This window comes from Chiloscyllium plagiosum, unplaced genomic scaffold (genome assembly GCF_037043375.1).
Source record: "Chiloscyllium plagiosum isolate Xiang-an unplaced genomic scaffold, Cpla_swu_hap1 HiC_scaffold_16, whole genome shotgun sequence".
NCBI classification, from domain to species: Eukaryota; Metazoa; Chordata; class Chondrichthyes; order Orectolobiformes; family Hemiscylliidae; genus Chiloscyllium; species Chiloscyllium plagiosum.
In genome coordinates this window covers 88,108,503-88,130,723 of record NW_028270154.1, presented here as the reverse complement: position 1 = coordinate 88,130,723, position 22,221 = coordinate 88,108,503, and the positions used below count along the sequence as shown (strand labels likewise).

Here is a 22,221-nt window from a genome sequence, read left to right as displayed (position 1 = left end):
ATTGATGTTAGAAATACGTGATGTCCAACCCCTGACAAGCAACTAACACTCCCTGTATCCCTTTACTAGTCAGTTTGATAAGGGAGTATATTGCTGATAAGAGGTGACACCCAGTGCAATCAATCCCCAGCCTTCAGAAAAACAAGTAAGTGTTGAGCAGAAAAGGAAACTGAACCTTGTCACAAGTTTATGAGGAAGTTGTTTCATGTCTCAGTGAATGACTGGGCCCAGTGTCGACTGATCACTTCTGAACTCAGATTGTGGCTGCGCTGAGCAAAGAACACTGGAATATTCAGAGCACGGATAAAGAGAAAGGACTTTTCCAGAGTGAGTGGTCCTCTTGCCTACTTTGTGACAGACAATCCTGAGACAGTTTTCACCTCAGGTTGACTCCAGTGTAAAGATATCTCAGTACAATCGTGGGCCTAGTTTCAGTCATTCATATCTGGATATCAATTGCACCAAGAAATCTCTTGTTCGCTGCTTTGACCTCAGCATGACCCATGCACATACTATCTGTATGACAGGAGATAGGCTCCATGCACAACTGTATTTCACACACACACACACAAACAAAAAGGAGGAAAACGACCTTTCATTTTTTAAATCTGGGGGCCCACGGCAGTATGAATCCAGCCCCTATTCAGAGTCGCTTCTGTGGCGTGTTTAATAAGTAGCATGACACAATAGTTCAGGAAACTAGATTTTCAGTCAATTCAGGGCTGCAGAAGAAAGGGTTGTTCAGAGGATAATCCTTAGATCCTTCTGATCTAAGCGCACCGTGGGTGGAGAGAAATGCTGGCAAGAAACTGTACGCTAATCACTGCAGCCTCGTTTAACTCTTACTACCCGACCTCCTAGGGGTTGAGCCATCACATGTGAATGTGAAAGATGACTGCCTATTGCCTTCTCCTGAGGCTGGTTCTCATCTTCTTCGGGACAATCCTAAACAATTTGTTCCGCTCTGTGAATCTCTCCTTTCTTCTCACAAAATGGCGACACCTTGCTGCTGGATTGCTCTGTGGTCTGTTCTTTGTGTGTGTGAGTCAGACGAGGAGGATCAGCAGACTTTTTAATCAGAGGCCCTGGATCTAAGCTTGCTTCCACCTGCACACTAAACCTCTATAGGGTCACCCCTCAGCCTCCGACGCTCCAGGGAAAACAGCCGCAGCCTGTTCAAGACAAAGCTTTTCACTCTGCCTCAGTACACGTGACAATAAATTCAATTCAATTCTGCAGTGAGTATCTCACCTCCTGACTCCCCAAAGCCTGTCCACCATCTGCAAGGTTCACATCAGGAGTCTGATGGAATACTCCCCATTTTCCTGGTTAACTTCGGTTCCAAGAACACTCGAGAAGCTAATAACCATCCAAGACCTGTTTGATTAGCACTGCATCCACCACCCCCAACATTCACTCCCTCCATGACCAACAAACCAATGAGAGTGGTGTGCACTAACTACAAGACACACTGCAACAAGGCACCTCTCATAGAACACCCCAAACCCCTGACCTTCACCACCTGGAAGGGCAAGAGCAGCAGATGCATGGGACCACCACAATCAGCAACCTCCCCTTGGAGAGCGGCACGATGGCTCAGTGGTTAGCACTGTTGTCTCACAGCACCAGGTACCCAGGTTCGATTCCAGTCTCAGATGACTGTGTGGAGTTTGCACATTCTCCCCGTGTCTGCGTGGGTTTCCTCCCACAATCCAAAGATGTGCAGGTTAGGGTGGACTGGCCCGTGCTGAATTGCCCCATAGTGTCCAGGGATGTACAGGCTAGGTCGGTTAGCCATGGAAAATGCTGGGATACAGGAATAGGATAGCGGGTGGGTCTGGATAGGATGCTCTTCGGAGGGTCGGTGTGGACTCATCAGGCCGAATGGCCTGCCTCCATACTGTAGGAATTCTATGAAGCCACACAGGGTCCTCATTTGGAATGATCCCATTGCTGGTTCTGCATTGTCACTGGGTCAGAATGCTTGATGTCCCTAGGTGTCAGTCAGTGGGAGTCCCCCCTCACCCCCCACCCCGGTCTGCAGTGCTTCAAGGTTGCAACTCAACACCACCTCCTCAAAGGCATTTAGGAACAGATAATAAATGCTGATCTGGTCACCCATGCCCACTTTGTGTGGGAGAAGGGAGGTGTATTTTGGGCCCCCCTCCCCTGATGCTGGGAATAGGGGCAAACCAGATATTCCTGGTGCTACCCGGCACACCAGGTTCCTCAAGTTGTGCCCATCTTTTCGCCAAGACTGCTTTGGAGGTTAGCCATCCTCACAGGGCAATTTGTTAGGGCCTTTGTGACTCCAAATAAAGGAGGCCGACCGAAAAATCCCAAACTGGCAGAAGGTAATCCAACTGTCTGGAATCAGGAGCCAATCAGGACAGGCCGAGAGACCCTCCTGGATTTCCTGGGGTCAGGAGCAGTCACCCTCTCCGCACCTCTCCCCTTCTGCCTGTTCACTTGTGATTTATCGTCCAATGGGTCCATTTGTCTCTCACGTTCAGCTTTATCACACCTTTGACAGTCAGCGTGTGTCATTTTGAGATGTAATGGACAGTAGGTGTTTTAAATGTAAAACAGCAAATCTTCTTGGATCAGAAACATAATTGAGTTCCAAATAAAAGCCAGATAAAAGCCAGCTGCTGAAAGCCTCGGGATTGTTCTGACTGCAGCTCGAACTCCAGGATGGAGCTTTCATGCTGAGCTTCTTTTTAAAGAGTGTGTTACTGTTACAGCGAAGAGCGGTGTGACATTTCAAAGGGGGATGTCTTACATGTGGCAGGTACACTTCCCCAGCTACAGACAGACAGCTTGGTCACACGTCACCTTTACTACTGGGTATACACACACACACATTCACACACACACACATTCACACACACACACATTCACACACACATATGCATACACACACACACAGACACACACACAAAGACACACACTCCAGACACACACACACACACATTCACACACATACACATACTCAAACACACACACTCTCTCTCACACACACACAGACACACATACACATTCACACACAGTCACACACATACATTCACACACGCACATTCACACACAGACAGACACACACATACACTCACACATGCACATACACAGACACACACACACACTCACAGACACATACACACACACAGACGCACACACATTCACACACAGACACACATACACATACACACACTCATACTCATATACACACTCTCTTACACACATACACACACATTCACACACACATTCTCTCTCACACACACACACACATAAACACACTTCCCTGCAGTAAGTCAGAGCATCACAGCTCCAACCTTGGCCTGATTAAAAAAGCCACAGGCATGTAGGAGGTGAATGAATCTACCCTCGACTCCAAGCAGCTGCTGAACTGGCGTTTATATAGATGGAAGAAAAATAGCTGCTCTCTTGATAAGCACAGTTTGAAAAAAACAGAACACAGTCCATTTAATATATTTTTCAATTTAAACAGAATCACGGCATCTAGTTGATGTGCAACTAAACATATGAGTTACACAAATAATAAAGTGATTCCTGGGAACCTCAAGGAGGTAAAGAAAGACTGAAATACACAGCAAGGCTGTTAGTCTTTGTGGAAGAGAATGAATGGGTTAATGTTTCAGATGTAGCCCTTTCAACAGAACTGATAGTGTGAAATCTGAAATGAAAGCAGGAATTGCTAGAGAAACTCAGCAGGTCTGGCAGCATCTGTGGGAAGATCACTGGAGTTGAAACGTTAACTCTGTTTTCTTTCCACAGTTGCTGCCAGACCTGCTGGGTTTTTCCAACAATTTGTGTTTTTGTTTCAGCTTTCCGGCATCCGCAGTTCTTTGTTTCATGAGGGGGAGAGATGTTTTCCGTAACACTGAACACTCCTCAGTCTGTATCCTGCTCCATTAATGGGGTTTCCCCCTTACTGTCTTCATAAACTCTCCCCAACTCAAACAGTAACCTGTCCTTCAGATCCTGTTGGGCAAGTTGCGTATTTCTAACTTTTCCTTTTTGTTAAACTTTGAAGCAATGAATAACACTGGTTTTACTAAAGAAAACAAATCAGTTACACAGCAACAACGTTTCACTGAGAGCGTATGGTATGGTTTTCTGCAGAGTTATCGTTATGCTAAACAAGTTCTCAACATTTGAAAACATGATATTTGGCAAAATAATCCTCAGGCAGAAGGCAGCAATATTTGAGGCATGGACAACAATACAGCTCAATGTCGTTGCACGCTTTCACATTGTTTTGAAGTGGATTTGGCTTCTCATTGATATATAACGTGCGATGTGCGTGTGAAGTTATCAAACTGACAATCTGTCACTTACACAAACAGCAGCCTTCACCTGGCACAATGCTGTTCCTCAGCACTGGCTTCACACTGCGTGCAGTACTCAGTCACATTTATAAAGATTCCAAACACTCCTTTCAGATGTTAATGTGCTGGCAGCCCCCTCATCAAGAAATCTGTTTTAGTCAAGCTGAAGGATGTTGACACAAGATCATAGAATGTCTACAGTGCAGGCAGAAGCCGCTTGGATCATTAAATCTGCACTGACCCTCTGAAGGGCATCTCACCCAGACCCACCCACATATTTCCCAAGGCTAATCCACCTGACCTGCACAGCTTTGGACTGTGGGAGGAAACCGGAGCACCTGGAGGAAACCCACACAGACACGGGGAGAATGTGCAAACTCCACACAGACAGTCACCCGAGGCTGGAATCGAACCTGGGTCCCTGAAGCTGTGTGGCAATAGTGCTAACCACTGAGCCACAGTGCCAGTGATCTTCCCAATCAGTTAAAGCTAGGTGTTAAGGAACTCTCCCATGTTGTCCGAGCAACGTGTCTCAACCCGTAAGCCCACAGCTTGTTCCCTTACCCGCTCCAACTAGTTTTTGTGATTATGTCATATTTGCTAAAAGTTCACATGTGTTTTGGAATTGAATTGAGAAATTCACTTCACATTTGGTCGCTACAGCCCACAGTGAAGATTTCCATCCTCTCCCTTTGAGTTGGGTTTAAGCTCAGAGCTCAGAGGTAAGATTCCAGAGGAGCATTTCTAGACTACCGGATTATGATTGCTGAGTGAGGAATGATGGCTAATGCAGCGAGACACTTCCCCCCCAAGCACTCTGTTTCCTGTGGTTTGGAATCTTTCATCAGAATTCCATTCACAGCCGGGTTGGTAGGATTTTACTCTATGTGGCTTTAAATACATACTCTCAGTGGTCTTACTCACTGTAGAACTGGCAAGAGACCTGTGTTATCTCTACTCATGAAAACCCACCAAATCACATGCCAATCAATCTCCTGGTGAGCCCACACAAGGGCTCCAAGGGGGCACTGTCCCTGCCTGCTATCCAGGCTCCCAATCCAGCCATGATTGCCTTCTGGTCTAAGGAACAAAGAACAAAGAAAAATACAGTACAGGAACAGGCCTTTCGGCCCTCCAAGCCTGCGCTGATCCAGATCCTCTATCTAAACCTGTCACCCATTTTCTAAGGATCTGTATCCCTCTGCTCCCTGCAAAGAACAAAGAAGAGACCTTGGAGTGCAGGTTCATAGCTTCTTGAAAGTAGAGTCTCAGGTAGAGAGGATAGTGAAGAAGGCATTTGGTATGCTTTCCATTATTGGTCAGAGTGTTGAATATAGGATTTGGGAGGATTGTGGCATACGTTGGGAGCTGAGGAGCATACGTTGGGAGCCGAGGAGCATACGTTGGGAGCTTAGGCTGTCAGGGAAGGATGTGGTGGAAATGTGGAACTTTTTCAAAGAGCAGATACGACGTGTCCATGATATGTATGTACCTATCAGGCAGGAAAGAAATGGTCGTGTGAGGGAGCCTTGGTTGACGAGAGAGGTTGAATGTCTGGTAAAGAGGAAGAAGGAGGCTTACATAAGGTTGAGGAAACAGGATTCAGACAGAGCAGTGGAGGGATACAGGATAGCCAGAAGGGACCTGAAGAAAGGGATTAGGAGAGCTAAGAGAGGGCATGAAAAATCGTTGGCGGATAGGATCAAGGATAACCCCAAGGCATTTTATGCGTATGTGAGAAACCTGAGAATGACGAGAATGAGGGTAGGTCCAATCAAGGACAGTAGTGGGAGACTGTGTATTGAGTCGGAAGAGATAGGAGAGGTCTTGAACAAGTACTTCTCTTCAGTATTTATGAACGAGAGGGACCGTATTGTAGAAGAGGAGAGTGTGAAATGGACTGGCAAGCTAGAAGAGATACCTGTTAGGAAGGAAGATGTGTTGGACATTTTGAACAACTTGAGGATAGACAAGTCCCCCGGGCCTGACGGGATATATCCTAGGATTATGTGGGAAGCAAGAGAGGAAATTGCAGTACCGTTGGCAATGATCTTCTCGTCTTCACTGGCAACGGGGGTGGTACCAGGGGACTGGAGAGTAGCGAATGTTGTGCCCCTGTTCAAAAAAGGGAATAGGGATAACCCCGGGAATTACAGGCCTGTTAGTCTTACTTCTGTGGTAGGCAAAGTAATGGAAAGGGTACTGAGGGATAGGATTTATGAGTATCTGGAAAGACACTGCTTGATTAGGGACAGCCAGCACGGATTTGTGAAGGGTAGGTCTTGCCTTACAAGTCTTATTGAATTCTTCGAGGAGGTGACCAAGCATGTGGATGAGGGAAGAGCAGTGGATGTAGTGTACATGGATTTTAGTAAGGCATTTGATAAGGTTCCCCATGGTAGGCTTATGCGGAAAGTCAGGAGGCATGGGATAGAGGGAAATTTGGCCAATTGGATAGAAAACTGGCTAACCGGTCGAAGGCAGAGAGTGGTGGTAGATGGTAAATATTCAGCCTGGAGCCCAGTTACAAGTGGAGTTCCGCAGGGATCAGTTCTGGGTCCTCTGCTGTTTGTAATTTTTATTAATGACTTAGATGAGGGAGTCGAAGGGTGGGTCAGTAAATTTGCAGATGATACGAAGATAGGTGGAGTTGTGGACAGTGAGGAGGGCTGTTGTCGGCTGCAGAGGGACTTAGATATGATGCAGAGCTGGGCTGAGGAGTGGCAGATGGAGTTCAACCCTGCCAAGTGTGAGGTTGTTCATTTTGGAAGAACAAATAAGAATGCGGAATACAGGGTTAATGGTAGGGTTCTTAGTCAGGTGGAGGAACAGAGGGATCTTGGGGTCTATGTACATAGATCTTTGAAGGTTGCCACTCAGGTGGATAGAGTTTGTAAGAAGGCCTATGGAGTATTATCGTTCATTAGCAGAGGGATTGAATTCAAGAGTCGTGAAGTGATGTTGCAGCTGTACAGGGCTTTGGTTAGGCCACAGTTGGAGTACTGTGTGCAGTTCTGGTCGCCTCACTTTAGGAAAGATGTGGAAGCTTTGGAGAGGGTGCAGAGAAGATTTACCAGGATGTTGCCTGGAATGGAGAGGAAGTCGTACGAGGATAGGTTGAGAGTTCTCGGCCTTTTCTCGTTGGAACGGCGAAGGATGAGGGGTGACTTGATAGAGGTTTATAAGATGATCAGAGGAATAGATAGAGTAGACAGTCAGAAACTTTTTCCCCGGGTACAAGAGAGTGTTACAAGGGGACATAAATTTAAGGTGAAGGGTGGAAGGTATAGGGGAGATGTCAGGGGTGGGTTCTTTACCCAGAGAGTGGTGGGGGCATGGAATGCGCTGCCCGTGGGTGTGTAGAGTCGGAATCATTGGCGACCTTTAAGCGGCATTTGGATAGGTACATGGATGGGTACTTAATCTAGGTTAGAAGTTCGGCACAACATCGTGGGCCGAAGGGCCTGTTCTGTGCTGTATTGTTCTATGTTCTATGTTCTATGTTCTATGTACAGGACATTGGTTAGGCCACTGTTGGAATATTGTGTGCAATTCTGGTCTCCTTCCTATCGGAAGGATGTTGTGAAACTTGAAAGGGTTCAGAAAAGATTTACAAGGATGTTATCAGGGTTGGAAGATCTGAGCTATAGGGAGAGGCTGAACAGGCTGGGGCTGTTTTCCCTGGAGCATCAGAGGCTGAGGGGTGACCGTATAGTGGTTTACAAAATTATGAGGGGCATGTATAGGATAAATAGACAAGGTCTTTTTCCTGAGCCGGAGGAGACCAGAACTAGTGGAAATAAGTTTAGGGTGAGAAGGGAAAGATATAAAAGAGATCTAAGAGGCAGCTTTTTCACACAGAGGGTGGTACGTGTATGTAATGAGCTGCCAGAGGAAGTGGTGGAGACTGGTACAATTACAGCATTTAAAAGGCACCTGGATGGGTATATGAATAGGAAGGGTTTGGCGGGATATGGGCCAAATGCTGACAAATGGACTAGATTATTTTAGGATATCAGGTAGGTATGGATGAGTTGTTCCGAGGGGTCTGTTTCTGTGCTGTACATCTCTATGCCCAGGTGCCTGCACAGTTTGATTAGCTGCACGTATCGTTTGGTGACAGACACAGTGACAGCTGGGAACATCCCAGCGATGGGGGAGGGGCGCCGGGGCACGAGGGGTGGGGGGGCGGGCGGTTTGTAAGACTAACGCCCTTAAGAGGTCTTAAGCTGACCCTTTGAGGACCTCAACTGACATCGCCATTCCCATTTCTAAGCTCGTGACTTATGGGAGGAAGGTTCTCCCATTTCGGAGAGTTCCCGGACTCAATGCTTCAAATGGGCTCCACTGATAACAGTCCAGTGAAGCACCAAATGGGACATTTTACTAAAAGGAGTCTATAAAAATCAATTGATTTTGTTGTTTCACTGAAGATGACAGCTCTGTGGAAGGATTATATCAGTGTAGAGTTCTGTCTGTGAGAGGATCCACAGCCTCTCTAGCCCTCTCCCTCGATTCACAGTACAGTCTTAAATCCTTAAAATAATTCTCAATGGCGAGTTTTGAGAAGATTTGTAGCTCAGGTTGAGTTTTTGGATGCAGGTTTGCTCGCTGAGCTGGAAGGTTCATTTTCAGATGTTTCGTCACCCTACTAGGCAACATCGTCAGTGGGCCTCCAAATGGAGCACTGGAATCAGCAGCAGAGGCCCACTGAAGGTGTTACCTTGTATGGTGACGAAATGTCTGGAAATAAGCCTTCCAGCTCAGCGAGCAAACCTGCATCCGTAGTTCTCAATCTCATTGATTTAACATAGCAACTGCAGTAAGCTTTTGTATCAGTTTGAAAAGGTGAAAGTGATCTTCACCTGATGAAGGAGCAGCGCTCCGAAAGCTTGTGATTTCAAAGAAACCTGTTGGACTATATCCTGGTGTCATGTGAGTTCTGGCCTTGAAAGATTAATGACAGTAGTTCCATTACTCAGCCTTTGCTGCTTGACCTGTAAGTGTCGGAAGTGAATATCTGCAAATGCTCTTCGAAAACAGAGGGAAGTTTTTGCAGGACGATGCAGCACAAAGGAAATCATTTGGTGCACTGAGCCTGTTTGAAATAGTAACTGAGTTCATCTCATTGTTCCCGTGGGACCCTGTGAGCTTTTCCGTTTCAATTTCCAGGGCAGCAGCTCAGTACATAAACCAGCTAATTCCCAATGTGCTCTGCCATGGTCAAAGCTACACTCCCGGCATTCCACACAAGGAGAAAGTGAGGACTGCAGATGCTGGAGATCAGAGCTGAAAACGTGTTGCTGGAAAAGTGCAGCAGGTCAGGCAGCATCCAAGGAGCAGAAGAATCGACGTTTCGGGCATGAGCCCTTCGTCAGGAACTTCCACACAAGGCACAATTCTGACTCCAAATGTTGCACAAGGAGTTTGAAAGGATAAATACTGAGGAGTGCTTTAAGCACCACACACAACGGTGACATCTGACAGAGTTGCAGGGAAACAGCAATAATCTTATTTAAGACAAGAACCTATTCTCACTAGGCTACCTTGTGGGTATCCTCAGGTCAAAGCTACACTCCCAGCATTCCTGAAGAAGGGCTTATGCCCGAAACGTCGATTCTCCTGTTCCCTGGATGCTGCCTGACCTGCTGTGCTTTTCCAGCAACACATTTTCAGCTCTGATCTCCAGCATCTGCAGTCCTCACTTTATCCTCAGGTCCACCAGATGGAGTAGGCCTCTGGATTCCTACCCAAAATAGAATTATGGCAGCTATCATAGTGGCTCAGTGGTTAGTGCTGCTGCCCCACAGTGCCAGGGACCTGGGTTCAATTCCACCCTCAGGTGACTGTCTATGTGGAGTTTGCATGGTGTCTGCGTGGGTTTCCTCCCACAATCCAAAGATGTGCAGGTTAGGCCATGGTAAATTGACCTGTTGTGTGTGGGTTAGGGTGGCTTGGCCATGGTAAATTGACCTGTTGTGTGTGGGTTAGGGTGGATTGGCCATGGTAAATTGTCCTGTCGTGTGTGGGTTAGGGTGGATTGGCCATGGTAAATTGTCCTGCAGTGTTTAGGCCAGGTAGGTTAGCTCTGGGAAGTTCAGGGATTGTGTGGGATGCTCTTTAGAGGCCCAGTGTGGGCTGAATGGCCTGCTTCCACACTGCAAGGATTCTATAATGACAGATTGAAATCCCAAAGTATAGTGAACTTTTTTAACTGTGAATTTCAAAACATTTTTAAAAGAGGATGGTTTCAGACAAAAACAGACTGCAGATGTAAATTCACAGCTCACTGGCAAAATCAGGTCTGGGACCCTGGAATTCAGAGGGTTGGGGGAACTACAATCAGGGACATAACAGGAAGAGATAACAAAGCAGCAGATTATCTTCCCCCTCTCAGCAGAGGGCCACGTCTTCAGACATGTTTTATGTTTCGCCTTCCAGGATATATGTGTGTGTCTGTGTGTGTGTGTCTGTGTGTGTATGTGTGTGTGTTTTCCAGTGAAAGGTCGGTGTGCAAATGAACTGAGACACACATGTGTGTGCCAGGCTGGGTTTGAGTGTCAGTGTGCTGTGAAAATTCATGAACCACCCGATACCTAACCCTGCACTGCGGATGAACAGACTCTCTCTCTCACTCTTAGTGCGAGAAGCCAGTTAGCTAACAAGGCAGTTAAAAGGAAACGTGATAAAGAAGGACTTTCTTGCCCCAAATATGGCCAGGCAACCATCATCCAAGGCATTTCAACCATTTAAGCCAAAGAATTTCAAAATTGATTGTTCAACTATTGATATTCCACAATCTATTCTTCATGAAGCATCAGTCTTATCCTAAACCTGTGTGTATGGCTGTTGCATTATCATTTCTGTTCACAGTTCTGTTAACCCAACAAAGCCTGGTTAAATTGGCTCCTTTTGAAACATATTCACTTGGTCCCAGAGAAAGGCATCCGAAAGGGAGGAACCCTTCTCCAACTTAACCGCATTATAACCAATCAAAAGGATGATGAATTAAATCACCTCTTCACCTCGAAGCTTAATGACTTGGAGTATCTGTTTGGAGCAATGATAACCCAGGGTCCCCAGCCCAGTCTCTGAGTTGTGACATTGCAAGCACGTTGCACAGAGAGCAATAGTAATAAGGGTCAGTGATGGGGATTGCTCATACCAGCTGCTGTCACATAGTAAGGAGGTCAGCTCATAGAGTTTTTACAGAATGGGAAAAGGCTCTGCAGCTGGTTATGTCTGGGCATCGCATCAAACATCCAATAATCCTACCTTCCAGCACTTGGCCGTAGCCTTGTGTGCCATTGACATTTTGAAGTTCTCATCGAAATATTTCTTAAATGTCTCGACCACATGTTAGTTTTCCTCAAATCCCTTCTAAACCTCCTGCTTCCTAAAAACCTGTGACGCCTGGTTACTGATTCCTTGACTAAGTTTCTCACCCTGATCATCCCCCTCAGAACCTTGTACACCTCGGTCAGATCCTACCCTCAGCCTTCTCTGCTCTAAGGAAAGTAACCTCAGCCTATTTCATCTCTCTTCATCACTGCTCCAGCCCAGGCAACATACTAATGAATCCTCTCTGCACCCCCATCCTTCCTATAGTGTGGGGACCAGAACTGCACATGTGGCCTAACTTAAACTATTCAATGCTTTGATGAGTAGAGACAAGTAAATAGGGTGGCATGGTGGCCCAGTGGTTAACACCAGGGACCCAGGTTGAATTGTGCACTTGGGCATCCGAAGGTGTGGAGATTGCACGTTCTTCTGCATGGTTTTCCTCCCAGTGCTCTGGTTTTGTGCGGGTTACGATGATTGGCCATGCTAAATTGTCCGTAGAGTCCAGGCATGTGCAGGTTAGGTGGATTAGCCATGGGAAAGGCAGGGTTACAGGGAGAGGGTAGGGGAGTGGGTCTGGGTGGGATCTTCTTGGGAAGTTGGTGTAATTGTTCAGGTTTAGCACAGACTTATTGCAGTGTTTCCATTTGCTGAGCTTGCTGAAGAAAGATGCTCATTGTTAACTGTGAGTGTACCCACCACCCTTCCTCCTGCTCCCCACGTAACCACAAACATGGCATTTACCAATTTCAACATAAGCCTTTGGGAAAACCTGGAGGTGCTCCTCAGCATTCCAAAATGACATCAACGATTCCTACTGACATACAGGATTCACCAGACAAATCCTGATCTTTAATGGATTAACTTATCTAAAGCAAAGTAACAGAACATTGGCAAGTATTTCGGGAATGAAAGCAGGAAACACCTTCTCACGTGTTGTAGGCCTAACTTATTTATTTTTTAAAAAGCCTTCACCTGCCTCTAATTTAACTGTTGCTATGGTATAATGTTTGGAGCAATCTCCCTTTAAGAGCTCAACATGCAAATGGGCCAAACACCCAGCTGTTAAAGCATAGCCCCATGGTGGCTCAGTGGTTAGCACTGCTGCCTTATTCCACCAAGGTCCTGGGTTCAATTCCAGCCTCGGATGACTGTCTGTGTGGAGTTTGCACATTCTCCCCGTGTCTGTGCAGGTTTCTTCCTGCAGTCCAAAGACGTGCTGGTTGGAGTGGATTGGCCATGCTGAATTGTCCCATAGTGTTCAGGAATGTGCTAGTTAGGTGCATTAGTCAGAGGAAATGTAGAGTGATATGGGAATGGGTCTGAGTGGGTTACTCTTTGGAGGGTTGGTGTGGACTTATTGGGCTGCTTGGCCTGTTTCCACACTGACGGGATTCTTTAACAAGAGTCCCAGACTCTCTGCAATGTTGCCCTCTAGGCACAGGCAGTGTCTGCAGTTTACTCTGCATTATTCTTTTCATTTCAGCTATAAGTAAACCCACTAGACATCTTCAAATAAATCAAATTCTGCACATCTCATTTGTTTAACATTTAGGTAAAACATGAATATTATTTTATAATATGCAGATGGGTTTTTTTAAAATAAACTGGACAAAGAAGCAACAGTTTTGTAAGATTGAAGTCCAAAGGGAGCAGCAGCAAACAAAAGATAATTGTAATCTGAATTTCCTCTTCTTAAATGTGAAAGCGCATTATGAGTTTGGAATCAGGACAGACTTGCTGAGGAGAAAGCAAAACCAAGAACTGTCTTTAGGTTTAGATTTCAAATTAACATTACTTGTTATACATTAGTAGTAAATGCTACTAGACATGGCAGTCATCAGGCTCTGACTTACAGTTACAACAGGTAGAGACTAATCTATCTTCTTCATGTGTACACATCAATGAGCTCTCAAAAGTTTCTCATTCTAGTGTATTGTAATGCCGTGTACACTGTGCTATTTATAATCAGTCATGTGCAACTCCAGGACATCATTCCAAGGTTGCTGCATGGTCCTGAAGCTCTTCTACAACAGTGCTCAGAATATAGGAAAAGGAAGAAAATAAGATTTCTTTGTAAACAGTGAGTATTTCCAAGTTGACCAGGAGGGTGCAGGCAGACAGCTAATCCAAACCTGTCCTATCTAAAGACTATTTCAAATCTCAATTGCCGTCTGGAATCAGTCCCAAACTGACCTAACAGAAAACATGTCTCAATTCAGAAAAGGTGGGCTGTCTTCAGAGCTAACAAATCAAGCCCTAAAACCAGTTTCAAGTCCCAATAAAACAGAAAAGAACACTAAGTATGGTGATGAAAACACAGGAAGAAGGTTAAATGTAAAGTGAACAGAATAGCAGAAGGATGGATACCAAATCCCTCATCATGAACTGGAGAGCCATAGATCTACCCTCCAAGTTCAACCTTTTAAAACAAAGACTGCAACTATGCGTCCAGCATTTTCAGAACTTGTTACACAAGCTCTAGCCATTGGTATCAGTTGGTAATTAGGTAGTGCAGAGTCAAGACCTGGGGCTTTTCTAACGAGGATCAGAAAGAACCTGCAAAGATACGGAAAGCTGTATTAGATTAGTTGCATTTAAGAATCAATTTTACACTTCTTCATTTAGAATTGATATCCTATGGGCAGTCACTACAGGAATCAATAGTTGTAATCAATGATAACCCTAGTCAGCAGATGCCTTGGCAAAGCGATTGTAATGAGGCTGTATAGTTGGGGTAGATAATGGGTAATGTGGCAAATATAGACCGAAAACCGAGGTTGACTCAGGAGCTAGTACATTTACTGCTTTGGTTTGGGCAAATGCTGTTGTTTGGAACTCAGTTGGTACCGTTGACATCTGCTAAATTAGAATGGACCACCATTTGTGCACTAACAACGCAATGCCATTTGCCATGGAATCCAGCAGCATTGTAATAGGTAAACACAATTGGACCAGCAGTCACTGGGCTACTAGAACATATAGAGCTCTCAACATGTGGCTATCCATGAGCTCACCAAGAGTCCCCGGGACAGCAGAGCAGACCAAGTACCATCAGGTTGATTCAGTCCAAAATTTATAACAATTGTACCTGGACATGACTGGTGCCAGAGGAAGTTTCAAAGGTGATGCCACATCAGAAGATCAATCCCTCTTCGACAATGTACCGCTCAGATACAGGAAAACATTACGTGTCCATTGGATGATACAGAATGCAATGGCATCATCCTCCGTGTAGATCACCACACAGAATTGTGTCGTTCAGTTCTATGTGCACTGACCAGTGGTGGTACAATCAGCCACATCAACACTTCTCCCTACAGAGATGCCCATACTAGAAGAGTTGAATCTGAAGTACACAGGAGCTATGTCCTTCTCTGAGCTGGGCATCAGACATGGATATTGGTCAATACACTTAGCTGGGCAATCTCAGGGAGTCACCACCTCCAGAACACAATTTGGAAGCTATTGCTGTGGAGATTTCCTTTTAGTTTATCTGTCAGTCAAGATCTATTCCAGCTGCTGATGGACAGAATTCCAGAAATCATGCCTGGACGTGTAGATGGTATTGTAATGATGGGTGAAATCATAAGGACGGATCAGGGGTTAGCACTGCTGCCTCACAGTGCCAGGGACCCGGGTTTGATTCCACCCTTGGGTGACTGTCTGTGTGGAGTCTGCACATTCTCCTTGTTTTCCAGCTTCCTCCCACAGTCCAAAGATGTGCAGGTTAGATGGATTGGCCATGCTAAATTATCCTGTGAGGTGGATTGGCCATGGGAAATGCAGGGTTACAGTGATAGGATAGGGAGATGGGTCAGGGTGGGACGCTCTTCGGAGGGTCGGTCTGGACTTGATGGGCTGAGTGGCCTGCTTCCACATTGTAGGAATTCTGTGAAATAGAGCGTGATCACTCTCATGCATGGTTGGCAGTAGCTTTCAGTGAAGGATTCATTGTGTTTATGTGAATCAGTTGGATCAATTTTTGTTTTTGGCTTTGTGTATTCAGGTTGTTGAATCCATGCTGAGCCAGAAAAAATCAAAGATGTAAGATAAATGCTTACCTCACAAGACAAAGATAACCAATAGAGATGCCTTGGATTTTTCAACTGCTTGGCACCATGTATTCCAAACTAATCCAACACAGCCTCATCATTGAGAGAGCTACTAAAGAAAGCCATACCATTCGTACAATGTTACCCAACAGTGATGTTCAGAAGTGGAAACCACGTGCCTCATTTCTATTACACGTCGATAGCATCAGAATGTTATTGCTCTTTGGTGCACACATATATCAGTGTGTGAGTGGATATGCATGTTCATCTGCCTCTGGATGGCTGTGCATGTATGTCTCTATATCTGGATACAGCCATTCCACTATCTATTTGCGTGCTGGTGTGTACAAGTTCTTCATGAAACCCCATGTCCTTTAATCCCCAACACAACAGCCAGTAGCATTGAGGAGTGCCTTCAATAGGTGTATTGGCGATTTACTAGAATGTTCCTCCCTGGAGAGAAGGAGGCAGAGAGGAGATCTGGTTGATGTTCACAAAATCCTGAGCGGGCTGGACAGATTGGATGGGGAGAAGCTGTTTTCGCTTGTAAAGGAACCAAGGGTGAGAAATCATAGATTTACAAATGAAGGCAAGCGTGATGTAAGAGGAAGCTTTTTCATGGAGTTAGGGTATTGTACAGAACCGACCTGGAAATGCAGTGGAGGCAGGTTCCACAGAGGCATTCAAAAAGGTCTTAGCTGGGTTTTTTTTTGGATAATGGTGGTGTGAGGGGCGACAGGGAAAAGACAGCAGCAGGCTGACTCAGTGGTTGGCACTGCTGCCTCACAGCGCCAGGGATGCGGGTTCGATTCCAGCCTCAGATGACCGTCTGTGTGGAGTTTTTACTTCTCCCTGTGTCTGCCTGGCTCCCCTCTGGGGATTTCCTCCCACAGTCCGAAGATGCGCAGGTTCGGGTTGATTGGCCATACCATGGTGTCCAGGGATGTGCAGGCTAGGTGGGTTAGCCTTGGGGAAGTGCAGAGGTACAGGGATGATGTGTGTCTGGGTGGGCTGCCCTTCAGAGGGTCAGTGCGGGCTGAGTGGCCTGCGTTCACACCGTAGGGATTCTATGATTTTAAAATCGGTAATAGATAATAGAGCCAATTGGATAATCAGGCCTGTGTAGGGTCGAATGGCCTCCTTATGCGCTCGAATAATGCTGTTAAATGGTGATAACTCCATTGCTGATTTTATAGAAAGTTATTCTGAGTTCCACCCAATCTGTTCACTGGGATAAATTGGAGCTGGGATACAAAGTAATTGCTGGATTTGCCTTTTGAAAGCGTTAATGGATCGCATCTCTTTGGCGAGTGCTTAAACTTCCAGGAGTTTGTTCTACTGGTGCTAGCACCTCCCTCAAGGGGAGTTTGCCTCAGGAATAAGCTTCTAATTATTTTGAACGGCTTGACAAAATTGCTCAGGCTGCCTTCTGTCCAACCACAACACTTAAACCGCCAAATCTTTATTCGAAAGAGAAGTTGCATGTTAATTAGTTGCCCCCAAAATACACACATATGAAGCTATTACTGTAATGCTATCTGTCTTGACAGAATATTGGGTAACTGTTATAGCTGTCGGGAATTCTGTGGTGTAATGCCATAATGAAACGTTGAGGTAATTAAGAGTTACAGCATTGAGATGTGGCTGAGCATGTTAAAGATATTGCTCAATGTGATAGTAAGCTGTTCAAAGCAGATGATGTGTGACTGTGTTCAGCTGGAATCACAGAATTTGTACATTCCTGAAAGAGGCCATTTGGCCCATCGTATCTGCACCAGCTCTATTGCCCAGTACCAATCTCCTGCCTTTCCTCCATATCCCTGCACACCTTTTCCATCTAAATAATCATTCAATGCTCTCCTGAATTTCCGAGCACTCTCCCCAGTTCCAGTGAAAATAAGCCCAGTGCCTGTCTAGCCTATCCTTAATGTGGAGGTGCTAGTGCCTCACTGGGATGGACAAAGGTAAAAATCATACAACACAACAGCAGCGCTCTGAAAGCTTGTGATTTCAAATAAACCTGTTGGACTCTAACCTGGTGTCATATGATGTTTTACTCAATCCTTATAAGACCACCTACTCACTCAAGCCCAGTTGAGATTTGCAGGTAAACACAACAATTTGAAGAAGTGTTGGTAATTCTCCCCATGCATGGCCAATGTGAGGAATAAGTTGGGCTTTGTATCTTCTGGCTTCATAATGTATATTAGGGACAGTTTCCATTTGAGACTGCAGCCCAATGACCCTCACTGGGAGATTCACGCACCTGGGTATCAGGTCAAGACAAGGAGCAAGGATTTCCATTTTCAGCGATCTGGATGCAATTTTAACTCTAAGTTGTAGCAGTTGCAGAAATTATTTTTAATCTGCTCAAGTTTCTACTTAAATTGTTTGCACATCAGCAACATAATGAAGAATTATTGAAAGTGTTGTTGCAGTATGGGTTAACACCTTGAAGTCAGCGCTTTAGATGTCTCCTGGTGCACTATGGACCTCTCCTTTGTAATGCCAAAGCCATGAGGTTCCCAACTCATTGTAATTCCAGACAGGACATCCCCAAATGGTTATGCTTCTGGGTTTTTAAAAAAATTCATTGATTCATTTGATGAGGGCATTACCAGCCAGGTCAACGCCTATTACCGGTGAGCGGTTAAGGGGAAACGCTTAATATTGGTGAGCAGTTAAAGGTCAATGCCTATTACCAGTGAGCGGTTAAAGGTAAACGCTTAATACCGGTGAACGGTTAAGGGTCAACACCTATTACCGGTGAGCAGTTAAGGGTCAACACCTATTACCAGTGAGTGGTTAAGGGTAAACGATTAATACCGGTGAGCGGTTAAGGGTCAATGCCTATTACCAGTGAGCAGTTAAGGGTCAACGCTTAATACCAGTCAGCGGTTAAGGGTCAACGCCTATTACCAGTGAGCAGTTAAGGGTCAACGCATAATACTAGTGAGCGGTTAAGGGTCAATGCTTATTACCAGTGAGCAGCTAAGGGTCAACGCTTAATACTGGTGAGTGGTTAAGGGTCAACGCTTATTACCAGCGAGTGGTTAGGGGTAAAAGCTTAATACCGGTCATTGGTTAAGGGTCGACGCTTATTACCAGTGAGCGGTTAAGGATCAACGCTTAATACTGGTGAGCGGTTAAGGGTCAATGCCTAATTACCAGTGAGCGGTTAAGGGTCAATGCTTATTACCAGTGAGCAGTTAAGGGTCAACGCTTAATACCGGTGAGTGGTTAAGGGTCAACGCTTATTACCAGTGAGTGGTTAGGGGTAAAAGCTTAATACCGGTCATTGGTTAAGGGTCGACGCTTATTACCAGTGAGCGGTTAAGGATCAACGCTTAATACTGGTGAGCGGTTAAGGATCAATGCCTATTACCAGTGAGCAGTTAAGGGTCAACATTTATTACTGATGAGCGGTTAACGGTCAACACCTATTACCGGTGAGCAGTTAAGGGTCAATGCTTATTACCAGTCAGGGATTAAGGGTCAGCGCCTATTACTGGTGAGCAGTTAAGGGTCAACCACACTGCTGTACTGGACTCACATGTAAGCCAGACCAGGTAAGGATGGTAATTTCCTTCCCCAAAGAACATTAGTGAACCTAAAGGTTTTTTCATAAACCTTTAGGTTCACTAATGAGACTCTTAATTCCAGATTTGTAACCAATTAAAATTCCACCATCTGCCCTGGTGGGATTTGAACCAGTGTTCCCAGAGCATTACCAGAGCCTCTGGATTAACTATCTACGCAAAAATACCACTGTGCTGTCACCTCTCCTGGATGAGGGTGAGCGATGAACACTAATTCCTCCCTCGGTTAGTTCATATCAAGGTGAATTCAGTAACAATCCCTTCCCACATGTTTACGTTTTTCCAATCCAAATGTATTTATTTTTTAAAGGAGCCAGGTTAAGCAGGCTTTCCTGAATTAAAGAAAGAGTGAATTTATCAGCTATTAAACACAAGGAAACATGGATAAATGCGGCACGGATTAGAAATATGAATTCATTAAAATGTTAACATGTAAAATGATATCAGTCCCTGGGTTTTGGGAAGGGTGGGTGCTGGAATCTTGCAGCTGTTAAGTTGGATGAGACTGGTAACACCGATGTTGGTGGTGAAGACGTTGATTTCGAGATTCTTGGCTCCGCAGTTCATTGGCAGGTGTCTGTCTTGTTTCCTTCTTGTGGCCTGACGTACGGTGGCTCAGTGGTTAGCACTGCTGCCTCACAGTGCCAGGACCTGGGTTTGATTCCAGCATCAGGTCACTGTCTGTGTAGAGTTTGCACGCTCTCCCTGTGTTGTGTGTGGGTGTCCTCCGGGTGCTCTGGTTTCCTCCCACAATCCAAAGGTGTGCAGGATAGGGTGGATTGGTCATGGGAAATTACCCATAGTGTTCAGGGATGTATAGGTTAGGTACATTAGTCAGGGATAAAAGTAGAGTAATAGGGTAGGAGGATGGCTATGGGTGGGTTGCTGTGGACTTGTTGGGCCAGAGGGCCTGTTTCCACACTGTAGGGGTTCTGTGAAGGTGTCCTGCCTGAGATGTCGACTCTCCTGCTCCTCGGATGCTGCCTGACCTGCTGTGCATTTTCCAGCAACACACTTTTATCAACTCTCCCTTCTTATCAGTGACTACACTGACTGCCCTGGCTCCTCGCTCTCAAAACAAGAGACAGTCTTTCTTTTACCTGCAGCGCAGGGGTGTCTTCATGGTTGTAGTCAAGCTGTTACCTTCGCAATACACCTATCCACATTCACAGAGCATCCTGCTAACACACACCAATCAGGAGTTGCTGCTGATTTTTAACCCCTCTTTGTAAATTCCTGGAAGGGATAAAACACAAAGAGCTCTCCAGTTCAGGTCATAATTCACAAGAGATGGTCTTCTCCTGACAGGACTAATCAGTCCTCAAACAAAACAGCAATTGCTGGATAAACCCAGCCGGTCTGGCAGCATAGAGTCATAGAGATGTATAGTATGGAAATAGACCCTTTGGTCCAACTCGTCCATGCCGACCAGATTTTGTAAATTAATCTAGTCCCATTTGCTGCCATTTGACCCATATCCCTCCAAACCCTTCCTATTCATATACCCATCCAGATGCCTTTTAAATGTTGCAGTTGTACCAGCCTCTACCACTTCCTCTGGCAGCTCATTCCATACTCACACTACCCTCTGTGAAAAAATGTTGCCTGTCAGGTTCCTTTTAAATCTTTCCCCTCTCACATTAAACCTATGCCTACCAGTTCTGGACTCCCCCACCCCAGGGAAAAGACCCTTGTCGATTGACCCTATCCATGCCCCTCATGATTTTATAAACCTCTATTAGGTCACCCCTCAGCCTCCGACACTCGGGGGAAAACAGCCCCAGCCTATTCAGCCTCTCCCTATAGCTCAAACCCTTCAACCCCAGCAACATCCTTCTGAGCCCATTCAAGTTTCACAACATCCTTTCTGTAGCAGAGAGACCAGAAATGATCTGTGGAGAGAAAACAGAGTTAACATTTTGGGTCCAATAATCTTTCTTCAGAACTGATGGTAGCTCAGTCAAGGAGGTATACATAACTCAGGACAGGGGCGTGAGGAGAATGTGCAGATAGATGGAAATGGAACCCAGGGAGAGAAAGTGACAGCCAGGGAGACAAAGGAATGGGTGGTAGTATTCCCGGAAGAAAGGAAAGATGATAATGGGCATCATAAGTCGGTGAAAATGTGTCACCTGCACTGGGAGCTGCCCAGGCCATCACAGGTCCTGGGGTGCAGGGGTGCGTTAAGGACCTGGGGAAAATGTTCAGGCTATAAAGTTATTGAACTCCATGTTGTGTCCCAGAAGCTGAGGTCCCCAAGTGGAAGATGAGATGCCATTCTTCCAGCTTACACTGAGTCTTGCTGGAACACTGTAGCAGACTGAGATAGAGAGGAACACAGTGGTGTGTTGAAGGCAACAGGAAGTTCAGAGTCACTTTTGTGGACAGAATGTGGACGTTTTGAGAAGTGCTCACCCAGTCTCCAGTGAACAGGAGACTACATTGTGAGCAGTAGACTACACTGAGTGACCTTGTTGTCTCTTTCTTTTAGGTCTCACTATTTGATGTTGACCTGACACGTGACATGTGTGACATTCCATGGACGCAGCCACTGAGTTGACATCCACAGTCATCTTTTGGCTCCATGTCTTCTTTAAAGAAACCACATGTTGTGACTATAAGCTCAGTTTGTCCGTAAGTAATCCAAGGCCAATACCCACATGTTCCCTGTGATTGAATATATCACCTGTCTCATTCCGTAGCTCTGATACAATGAAATCAGGGAGGTTGGCACCAAAAATTCAATCAGAGGCACACAAATGAAAACACTTGGTGAGTTTCAACATATTTTATCCAATTGGCTTAGCTTGTTGAAGCCCAATATTTAATGTGTTTGATCTTACTGCAGCGGGCCAACTGAAAACTCACTCAGGATCACCC

At 45.6% G+C, this 22,221-nt stretch overlaps 1 protein-coding gene across 1 annotated transcript in view; it reads left to right on the top strand.

Annotated features, from left to right (window-relative positions):
• fam53c (family with sequence similarity 53 member C) overlaps positions 1 to 21,975 on the top strand; it is a 216,512-nt gene extending 194,537 nt beyond the window's left edge. The window contains exon 5 of the mRNA XM_087995501.1: positions 21,833 to 21,975. Within this exon, the coding sequence (XP_087851627.1) occupies positions 21,833 to 21,901 (69 nt within the window). The 3' untranslated portion in view covers positions 21,902 to 21,975. The remainder of the gene's footprint in view (positions 1 to 21,832) is intronic.
• Positions 21,976 to 22,221: the final 246 nt, after the last annotated feature.